Source organism: Culex quinquefasciatus, chromosome 3, assembly GCF_015732765.1.
Source record: "Culex quinquefasciatus strain JHB chromosome 3, VPISU_Cqui_1.0_pri_paternal, whole genome shotgun sequence".
NCBI classification, from domain to species: domain Eukaryota; kingdom Metazoa; phylum Arthropoda; class Insecta; order Diptera; family Culicidae; genus Culex; species Culex quinquefasciatus.
The window spans coordinates 106649037-106660059 of record NC_051863.1 but is presented as its reverse complement, the minus strand read 5'-3'; the positions used below and the strand labels follow the sequence as shown (position 1 = coordinate 106660059).

Below are 11023 nucleotides of genomic sequence, written 5' to 3'. Positions count from 1 at the left end.
AGTATGTGCAGTTTCTGTTTTGCACAGTGTGTATAGTAGAGTAGTCAATAACATAAACCATGAAAACATCCCAGGTAGCATTGGAAGTGGTATGAGTGAGATCATTTTTTGACAGTGTAACTCACCAATATGGCTAAACTTGCCTTAATATGGGAAGAGCTCCTATTTTTGTTACAAAAATGTGGATAACCATAATTGGGTACTAAAGCCCCATGTTAATTTTTATGTACAACGGTAAAACACACGATTAAAAACAATTTCTGATCATATTTTTTTTTAATTTTAATGCAAAAAAATGCAAAAATAGCCCTGTTGGGGTTACACGATCAAAAAACAATATGTAGAGTGCAAAAACAGCATGCAACATTGAACTCTCGGACCCAACATTGAAACAATGGTATTGTAAAAATAGTTTTGCTTAGTTGCAAATTGTTCAGAGATTAAAACTCTAGGGGCTAAATCAAAGATCATATCGATATGTTTTGTAGTTTTCGAGATCCTACCAGTTTAAAAAAAAATTCGAGGATGGTTTTCCGGCTGATGTGCCTCGTTAATGCAAAAAAAATATTGAAACGACAACATTTTTCGATGGATCAACTATGGTCCCTTTGGAACGAGCTGTCAAGTAGGGACTTTTCTATCAAGAAGGGCCGTGAGGTTAATTTTTCCAAATTGATTTAAAAATCCATTTTCAACTCTTTGTGGTCGTAAAAAGGGTCATTGTACTCAGAAAAATAAGATTTATCGCTGTAAACAATTATATCAGCAATCTAAGCTTCATTTTAGGACCGAATTATATTACATATTGCATTTTCATTACACCGTTGTCCAATTACTAACTTTTCCTGTCCTTCTGTATTAACGAAAATGCTCCTAATTTGCTTCTAAAATAATTGATTTGAAAAGTACTCATGAAAAAATTGAAATTAAATATGTCTTTATTGAACTTTCTTATAATAATTGCATTTCATTTACATTTTAAGTTGTATGGCTAAATGCTCTTCATCTTTGTAGTATTTTTCGTTTTATTATTAACTGTTCACATTCATTTATTTACTTCAAATTGTTTTACATTTTTGCATTGAATTGAATACATTTGTGTAAAAAAGAAGAAAAAAATATATCTTTAACAACTAATCCTAACTTAAAACTAAAAAAAGTAAATTCATTGAAATATTAAAAATCATTAGAACGAGTAAACAACGAACTGTATTTCAAGCGTTCTTACTTGTTCTGCACGAGTTTTGCACCCACGCAGTGTTGTTGTCATCTTGATGAAAATGTTCAGAAGTTCTTGTGGTGAAAACAGGTCACTACTGCCTTCATTCGTTGATGCTGGTTGGTTTGCCCTCGGTTGCTGACTGAAGCCAGGAGGTGTTGTATTCTCTGCAACTTTTTGCCGCTGATTCAACGGCAATGGCTGCAGATGGGGGGGGGGGTCTCGTGGTGCAGGGGTAGCGGCTTCGGCTGCCGATCCCGATGATGCTATGAGACGCGGGTTCGATTCCCGCCTTATCCACTGAGCTTCTATCGGATGGTGAAGTAAAACGTCGGTCCCGGTTTCTCCTGTCTCGTCAGAGGCGCTGGAGCAGAAATCCCACGTTAGAGGAAGGCCATGCCCCGTGGGGCGTAGTGCCAATAGTTTCGTTTTTCGGCTGCAGATTTGGAATCACTCGAACAGATCCAAAACTTCTCATGAGAGTTGCGAAAAGTACAACAATTGTGAAAAGTAGAACTTTGTGCATTATTGTTGTCAAGAAGCTAACATTCCAATAATCACAGACTACTGAGTTAGAACAGCTAGTGAAATTCGTTACACGCAAAGAAATACCGGTGAACGTTGGATGGTCAATCGCCCTAACCCATCCGATGTTCAAATTTATTCCCATCGGATGTTCAAATCATTTAAAAAATCACCAACACCACTGCAATCTGAATCATACGATTTTATTCATGCTCTAGTATGCGTGATATTTGCGCTAATCGTACTGTCAACCGAAGAATTCCTTCTTCACCCTCTTTAAAATAGCCCGTTCTTCTCTGTGATCAGTTTGACGTTTTGTTTTTTTTTTTTGTCGCGGTAGGCTGTGCTCGCTCTGCATGTTTTTTTTGTTCGGCCAGCAACGGTAGGTGGTCCGGGAAAGTTTCCGCCGGTAATTCTGTGCTCACCGCATCGCGAGTGTCCGAAATTGGTTCCCGTCCGTAGCCCAGAGAATTCATTTCGGTTCACTGTTAAGTGTTTTCCCCTAATTAGTCGAGCCTCCTCTCTCCCTTCAACGTTTTTAGATTTAAGCAAACTGTTCGTGATTCTTAATAGGAAATAGGACAGTCTGGTCGAGTCGTTGGCCCTGGAACCAGTGTTACCACATGCTCGTCTGTATCAGAGGGTCCAAAAATCTGTCTTATCTGCACCAAGCATGGCGAATATCTGTACCATTATCTGTACGGTATATTTTTTGTAAAAAACTTTTTTTTAACATGCATTTTGAACAATCTTATGACAACACTAAACGCTGATATGCAGCTCGGAAGGAACGCAAAACTCCATATAAAAAACACCCAAGAAACGGCCAAGGAAAGACGTTTCTTCGCGTGACGTTACTTCGCGCGATGATTGTTTGCAAAAGTTCTAGTGAAAAAACTTAAATATTCAGAATTTGTTTATTTTATTGCAACTGAAAGTCATAAATGTATCAATAATTTTGTAATCGATATTATAATATTGAAAATTCCGAATTGCCTTTTGATACCGAATCTCACAAAGCAGAATCTTGAAATTAAAAGGAAGGATTTTGTATTTTGCTTGAAAAGAAGTAAACCAAAGAGAAAATCCATAAACACACAGATTCAAAAATACAAATATTAAAACTAAAAAAATCTAAGATTAAAAAAATAAAAAGAAATATATATACAAAACAAAATTTAAAAATAACAAATTCAAAGCATTAAAATTCTAATAATTAAAAATAAATAAAATTAAAATAATATAATTCAATAATTCATATATTCAAATTCCTTCAAATTCAAAATTATAATCCAAAAAATTTAAAATTCTAAATTAAAATCTAGAATTTCAAATCATACCCAGATTTAAAATTTAAAAAATAAAAAAATATCAAAGAGTTTAAGAATTCAAGAATTAAAGCATTTATGAATTTAAGAATTTAAGAATTTAAGAATTTAAGAATTTAAGAATTTAAGAATTTAAGAATTTAAGAATTTAAGAATTTAAGAATTTAAGAATTTAAGAATTTAAGAATTTAAGAATTTAAGAATTTAAGAATTTAAGAATTTAAGAATTTAAGAATTTAAGAATTTAAGAATTTAAGAATTTAAGAATTTAAGAATTTAAGAATTTAAGAATTTAAGAATTTAAGAATTTAAGAATTTAAGAATTTAAGAATTTAAGAATTTAAGAATTTAAGAATTTAAGAATTTAAGAATTTAAGAATTTAAGAATTTAAGAATTTAAGAATTTAAGAATTTAAGAATTTAAGAATTTAAGAATTTAGGAATTTTAGAATTTTAGAATTTTAAAATTTTAAAATTTTAGAATTTTAGAATTTTAGAATCTCAGAATTTCAGAATTTCAGAATTCAGGAACTTAAGAATCAAATAATCTAAGTTAGACTGTAATCCATATTCATACAGACTGCAGTCCCGATTGACCCAGTTGATGGTGCAAAACATGATTTATCGAAAACTTTCAATAAAATTTACTTTGACCAGATTCCATTTATTAAATAGTTTAATGTGACATAATGGCGTTACCTTTCAAGAAACAAATAATAATGTTTTGAAAAACGAGGATTAATTTTTTTAATATTCAGGCAACTACAAGGCGGTTGTAAATATGTTTCAAATTTAGTGCATGTAAAGTATGGAATGCTAAAAAGATAATTTTTATTATTAAACTTTTTTTTTGCAAAAAAAGCTTTAAATGCAATAGCAAGATTATGAATATAAAAAAATCATGTTGTTTTCATGTAATTTAAAAATATACTCAAATTAATTAAAAAAAATACAATAAACTTTATGACTCATTATTTTCTGTATGATTCAGTTCAACTTTTATTAAATTTTTAAAGTATTTTAGATTTTATTTTACCTGTGTTCTCCTTCATTTTAAAATCATTTTTGAGAAGAATGGGAAATGCTGAAAATTATGTTATAACTTTATTAGAACGAAATGCTATACATTATTTTTGTTAGGTCCTTGTCGGTACTGAAACCTGATTAGCAATGAGTCTGCTTTTGTAAATGCAGTTTTCTTAAACCTAAGAAAAACCTAAAACTACAGAGGATCTTGTGTGTAAATGTTAGTGGGAGGGAGCCAATTACCCGCAGCGTACTGGGGGTTAGTATTAAGAGAAAATATTCTAGCATAAATGGATCTAAGATCGTTAAAAAATATAAGCTTGATCCATTTCTAAATGTTTCAAAAGTTAAACTAGATTTGATCAATGAAAAGTTTTTAAATGTTGAGATAATTGCAATAACTTAACTATTCAATAATATCATTTTGAGAAAGAATCTGTTTTATCTGAAAATCTGTACAAATCAGTACGGTGACCCAAATATCTGTCATCTGTACGTACAGATTCTGTACTCAAATCTTTGCTGAAAATCTGTACCATGACAGATAAATCTGTACATGTGGCAACGCTGCCTGGAACTTCCCTCACCGAACGAGTCAATCCGCGGCGGCCCGAGTACGGCCGAAGTGATGGAAACCGACACGGACCTGTTGATGCCCGTGCCGGAAGAGTCCCTACTTTCCGGAAAAGTACCCCGGCAATGTGTGCGCCCAGTGCGCGCTCGGCGAACGCAGCCAGCTGGGCCAGGACGAAATGCTACGGATCAAGAACAGTGTCGAAGCGACGATGGCGGCCGCGCTGTAGTCCTAGGAAGACGACGAGGGATTCTCCGGGAGCAGTCCCAGTCAGGGGGACAAACGGGCAGCGGTGGTAGTGTCCTCACGCTCGGAATATCGCCGCTGCTGAGCAGCAACAAACGACAGAAAGGATTGAACGTAACGCAAGTTCGTATGGTTGTGACCTTATGACCAGCGATCTAACTCAACACTCTATCTCTCTTCCGCAGAAACCCAATTATCAACGCCGAGTACGTGATTGAGCTGGAGAAGATCGGCACACTGAGGTGGAGTTCGCCTCGATCGAGAACGGCGGATACTTTTACACTCATCGGTCGTGTGCCAGCTGGTCGTGTGGCGTGGGCCTTGGCGCGGCCACGGGGACGCTCAGCAACCTGGAGGAGGCCGTGGCGCAGGCCTTAAGCAAAATGTGCTACTTTTGCTCGCGCTAGGGGGCGAGCTTAGTGTGCAAGGTAGAAACGCAAGCTACATCGCGGTCCAGAGATTCAAAACATTTATTTTTCCCCAGATGTCCTGTCCAAAAATGTTCTACTACCCGTGCATCTACCACTACCCCGGCACTACCACGGAACGTGACGTCGATTACGAAGTACGGCTGGAAGTGCCGGTGCTGTCGGGTTTGTTTTGATTGGGGTTCGCGAACGCCGGGAGGGACGCTTCGTCGCGATGGCTACAAGCAGCGGGACAAGGGCTTGTCGTGTCAATTTGTCATCAAGCTTACTGGGCGGCGGCCCACCGGGATGGTTAAGTGCAGTTTGTGTAACAAGTATCGTCCAAGCGCCAACCCATCTGTTGTCGAAAAAACTGACCCAGACACCAAAATCCACGCCAAAGTCCACTCCAAAACCGGAGGAAAAGATCATTCCACTAGCGCTGGAAGGCAATCACTACGTGGACGGAGTTGGCCTTAGCGAGCACAATCTGCACCAAATCAAATCGCTGCAGACCGAGTTGGCAAGCGGAAACCAAAGCTACAGCTGCAACCTCTCCCGGCATTGGACAAGGACGACGGAATTCTGGGCCGTAGCCGGGAGCAACTTGGACAACTCGCTTGATGATGTCAATCTGGAACCGCTGGCTACGAACGGGCAGGACGTGGTTGAGCTACGCAAGAAACGGCAGCGCAATTTGCAGAAGCTTGGCATCGATGTTTTTTTGTGCGGAGGCGTCCCGAGCGGACCAAGGACGACCAAATCTGGGAAGAATCTACGACCGCGGAGGTTAAACCGAAAAACAAGCCAATCCGAAGGAACCAGAAGAATAAGAAGATACGTACTTCGGCAGGCCACTGTTGCCGTGGTATTCCCTTGCCATCGGTATACCTGCCAGTCTTGTCCACCGCCTCTCTGATATTCTTCCATCAAGACACCCCTCAAAAGTCCATTCAGAAGACTCAGATCTGGCCGGCACGACCAAGTCGAGGAACCGGTTGACAACAACAAAAACATCTCGTGTGTGCTACTTCGGAACTACTCGGCGGAGGTGCGGACAATTACTGCGTAGAACCGGATTCCTGACTCTTGATTCTTGTCATAGAGATGACTAAAAAGCTGTGTGTTTAATTTAATTTAAAAAATCAGAAATTTGTCTTATCTTATATAATAACAAATAAAAACCTGTTGTTTGTTTTTCGAAATAATATTTTCTCTTTGGGAGGAATATTTATGAAAAACATACAATTTATGTTCTTGATAAACCAAAAATAAACTGACTCAATCGTAATTTTGATTGATATAGTTTTAATTTTGGTTTAACGGCAAATAAATTGTCTGTTTTGATAAATATTCTCTGCTACTTTTTGGTTTGCGTCCTGGGGATGGCTGAATCCATCTGGTGGCGAAAAGTGGTACTAGCACTAGCCGTGATGATGTACGGTGGCGGCACAAGTGGTGAATAGTGCAAACAGTAAAAAGCTGCGTGTGATGTCACGCACACATTCAAAAGAGCTGTCAAAATGTCAGAAAAACACGTTGAACATCGGATGGTCAACGCGCTTTGCGCATCGAACGTTCATGATCGTTTATGACCATTCGATGCTCAAAATTTTGGTACCAATGGTCAGTAAATTCGCATTGGCAGTTTTGCGTGTACCAATGGAAGACAGCATACTACATGACATACGATATTGGTATGGAACTCGATGCAAATTGCCGGACTTTCTTTCAGCACTCGTCGTATTTATCCAACTCAGCAGACTTAGGGCCAATACGCATGTCGGAACGATTTTTTGGAGCTTTTCTTCACCCTCTCTGGCTTGTTATCGTTGCCGCTGCTGTCCATTTGAAATTTTCCTTGTCCGGTTCCATACCAAGTGAGTATTAACTACAATGTTTTATTTCTGGAACAGTTTGCAAATTCCTAGACAACAGGTAACTATTTAACAAAACCAGCATCTGTGGAATGAGAGCCGGAGTCAGTGAAGTCCTGTTTATCGAAGGCTCAGACTCTAAGTTGGAAAATTCTTAGAAGCTGAATCGGAGTCGCTAAATTACCAGAAACAAAAGTCGGAGTCGTTAATTTTCGTAAAACTTAATCCTAACGGGTAATTTTGGGCCCTTGTCAAACAACTCCAGCTTTTTTTCGTCCAGATAGTTTATAAATAGTTTTTTTTACCTCTGCCACTTTTAATCCATATCTGTAAAAATCGTGAGACATGTAAATTTTGGGTTACTTTTCGAATCTACAATAGGCTTGTTACAAAATCATGAAATTTCAAAACAACATGCCTTACGATTTTTCACAGTAAGGTAAAAGTAATTACAAAAGTAAAACTTTTCCTTTAAAACAAACTACCCCCAAGAATTTTTTTTACGAATATCAAAGAGAGGTGGTTTAGGTAACATTTTTGGGATTTCGTGTGAGTTGACAAAGATGACCCAGCAATGTTCTACAAACCTCTAAATCAAATATACGCAAAATGCAGAGCTTCCAGTCGTTAAAATCAACGCTATCATTGATTGTTGATATAAATGATCGTAGCTTAGAGAACATTTAAATCAGCAATGGAAATTTAATTTTTGAACTCAATAATTGAAAAGTTTTTTTTTTAAATTCCAGCTGTTTCAGAAAGGTCTCAACCGGCCAATTATTGACAGAATTTACATTCTTTGACTAAAGATGAAATATAAAGATGGGCCTCGTGGCGCGGTGGTTACCCAAGCAACACACTTTGTCAGATAAACGTATTTCCTAACTGGTTGTATAACCAATTCGCCTCGTTATCACAACTTGTTCTACAACTTCTGTGAACTGGAAAAAGCGCACTTTTTTTGTTGTATAACTTGCCAGAAAAAGATGCAAGTTATCAGAGTAAGTTGTACAAATGTATTTGACAACACTGTGCTATCTAACAAGAGATTCAACGAAAAAAGGGGGCGTGGTTTACGGCTGTGCTGTCAAATCAAAGCGCACACTGGAAAGGAAAGTTAGATAGAAAACAGCTGTCTAACCGTCGACTAACTTACATGTAAACAAACGTTTCCTATTAGAATTTCAATCAACGACGAAGCTAATGAAAAAAGTACGCTTGTTTCTGCAAGATTTATTTAAAATAATTCGAAATTGAATTAAAATAAAAAAAGAAAAAAAATCATGGCGCGCATGTGATTGGGGTGAAATTTCTGCATGGCGAACTTTTAGATTTTCCTTTTTTGATGAACTTCCTCTTTCCCAAGATTCGATCCGACGACTTCGACGACTTGTTGTTATCTCCACGGCAGGTCCAGGCGCTCTTCCGCATTGCTCCACGGGGCTTCATAGTAAATAAGCTGACCTAATAGTCAATAAGAAGGTTGCTGTCTGTTTTGTTAGCTAAAGAACGAAGGCTGTCATTGGAATTGAAGTTATATAAGTTTGTTTCAAGGCAGTTTTTATAACTCCATTGTATAACTTTGTTATAACAAACCGTTTCAACTGTCATTTCGATTACCGTACCACGGAATAATATTGAAAATCGGTTTGATTTTGATTTGTCGTTTTCTCTATCATAAACTCTATAAGCTGATAATTGTTGTAGCTTTTACCAGCGATATGTTCACAAATGAATCGGTCAACAATCAAAACTATTGTAATCTTCAATGAATAAACATTATTGAAACTCTAAATTCCTCATGTACAAATTTACACCACTATACAACACGCAATGTCAAGTTGAATATGTATGTTGAGCATCAGTTATATAATCTATTCTCCGATAACATTTGTGTAACAAAGCGAGAAAACCTAAAGTTATTTATAGAATGGTTGGCCACGTCCATTTTGCAGAAGATGCCGTCACATGACAATGTTGGATAAGCAGTGAAACAAACAGTGCAATATTGTTTTTATTCAACAAACTGTTTTCGAGTCAAACATTGAGGGAACAGCATCTTGGCATATCAGCACTTGGACGTTCAATTACAGCTCATAAAAAGTGTTTTCGAGTGAAATAAAGTGATAAATAGCTTAATAGGAAGTGAGCAAGTAAGTTTCTATTAAAAGTGTTCCAAAATAAATTGTTTTAATAGTGAAAATCAGCAAATTGGATGGAGTTAGGAGCGAGTGCATATTCCCTATGTTGTGTGTAAAAGTTGGAAAAGAGTAAAGTTGACTGTGTTTTAACACTTGTATGGCACACGTCTCATGAGTTACATAAGTCAGTTATACAAGTAGTGATACAAACTGATATTTAACTAACGTTGACATTTTTTCTCGTATGTTGATCCAAAACAGCTGTCTAACTATTATTCAACAGTCGACAAGTTATGAGTGCTACTTGGGTAGCGGCTTCGGCTGCCGATCCCTAAGTTGCTATGGGGCGCGGGTTCGATTCCCGCCTTATCCTCCTGGTCTTCTATCGGATGGGGAAGTAAAATGTCGGTCCATTTGCGTAAAAGAGGTTTTGGGTGACTCACCACACATAACCTTCGGACGCCTGGAAATGAGCAGAAACTTGCAACAGAGCCCACAAAAGACCCGGGGGTCGTTAAAGTGGATTGCTTTTATAAAGATGTTCAAAACATCATCACAATACTGAACTGGATACATTGACCATGTTACGGAAACTATATTAGAATAAGAATTACCTCATTTTCTCTAACTATCCCCCACCTTTTAGCAATTTCGAAGGATATTTTGTAACTTCCCCTGCTCCATTTGTTCTCCCGTGTACCAGTAAACTCTAACACCGTTTGAATTAGCTTAGCTTTAGGTTAAATACTGCACTAATGTTTTTGTCAAAACAATCCAAAAAATGCAATGAATGAAATGAAAATCGTTGAATGGGTCCTAAATTCTTACAAAAAAAAATCTTGAAAAAACAGTTAAATTTAGTTGTCAATCCTTTGTAGGCACAGAGGATTAATAAAAATGTTTGCCGACAATACCTGTTTCCGGCAATGTTTAAATCGTAAATCTCGGTGCACCACACTCTAATGCCTTTTTGAGAGCTTGTCCGAAGATTTGAAGAAAAATGTTATCCTAGAGCGGTCCAACCAGATATGCTCTGGATATTTTAAAGAGCTCTTGTAGAACTCCTGAAATATATTGTTCCTTGGGTATGATGTGTCTTCATTTAACCCTTTCGAGCCTGATGGGTCATATATGACCCAAATATCAAAATTTCCAAAACTAGCCTATAATTTTCGTATGGTCATAAGAATCATTTTCCCATCATCGACTAAAAAAATATTTTTTTGAAAATTCAGGCCTGAAAGGGTTAAATGACTAGTTTTACGGAGACGCATGGTTGTTTATTTATCACGCCCTAGCCGTGGTTTTGAGTTAAGGTGAATCCGTTGATCATTTTCGAAGAAAATTGATCATCACTATAAAATATGCTGTATTAAATTCAATTAAACGAAATTCAGCACCAAAAGGAATCAGCATGTGCCGGTTGTTGCCTTCTTGAAGCCACTGAAGGAATTTTTGATCTAAATCAATTGTGCTTCAAAATTTATATAATTTTGTGGCGCGGTCATTGACGTCCTAGTTGGCAATCATTGATTAATGACGATTTCCATAACTTTACAAGGAAAGGGATAATCGTTACCAAAAAGAATCAGCATGTGTAGGGAACTATTCTAAACAACTTGCTGAAGGAATTTTGTCAAAATATTGAAAGCGACGCAAAATTTATATCTTTGAACCAAA

At 37.1% G+C, this 11023-nt stretch overlaps 1 protein-coding gene across 3 annotated transcripts; it reads left to right on the top strand.

Annotated features, from left to right (window-relative positions):
- Positions 1 to 4610: 4610 nt before the first annotated feature.
- Positions 4611 to 5528, top strand: LOC6032484. 3 transcript variants are annotated; one of them, XM_038260084.1, is made up of 3 exons: positions 4611 to 5032; positions 5104 to 5346; positions 5403 to 5528. In XM_038260084.1, exons 1-2 carry the CDS (start codon positions 4655 to 4657, stop codon positions 5134 to 5136), a joined length of 411 nt encoding a protein of 136 aa, XP_038116012.1. In that variant the 5' UTR covers positions 4611 to 4654; the 3' UTR covers positions 5137 to 5346; positions 5403 to 5528. The 3 variants fall into 3 exon arrangements, with proteins under 3 accessions (XP_038116012.1, XP_038116010.1, XP_038116011.1); XM_038260082.1 differs by having other exon boundaries at positions 4611 to 5041; XM_038260083.1 differs by having other exon boundaries at positions 4611 to 5045.
- The last annotated feature ends 5495 nt before the right edge of the window (positions 5529 to 11023 follow it).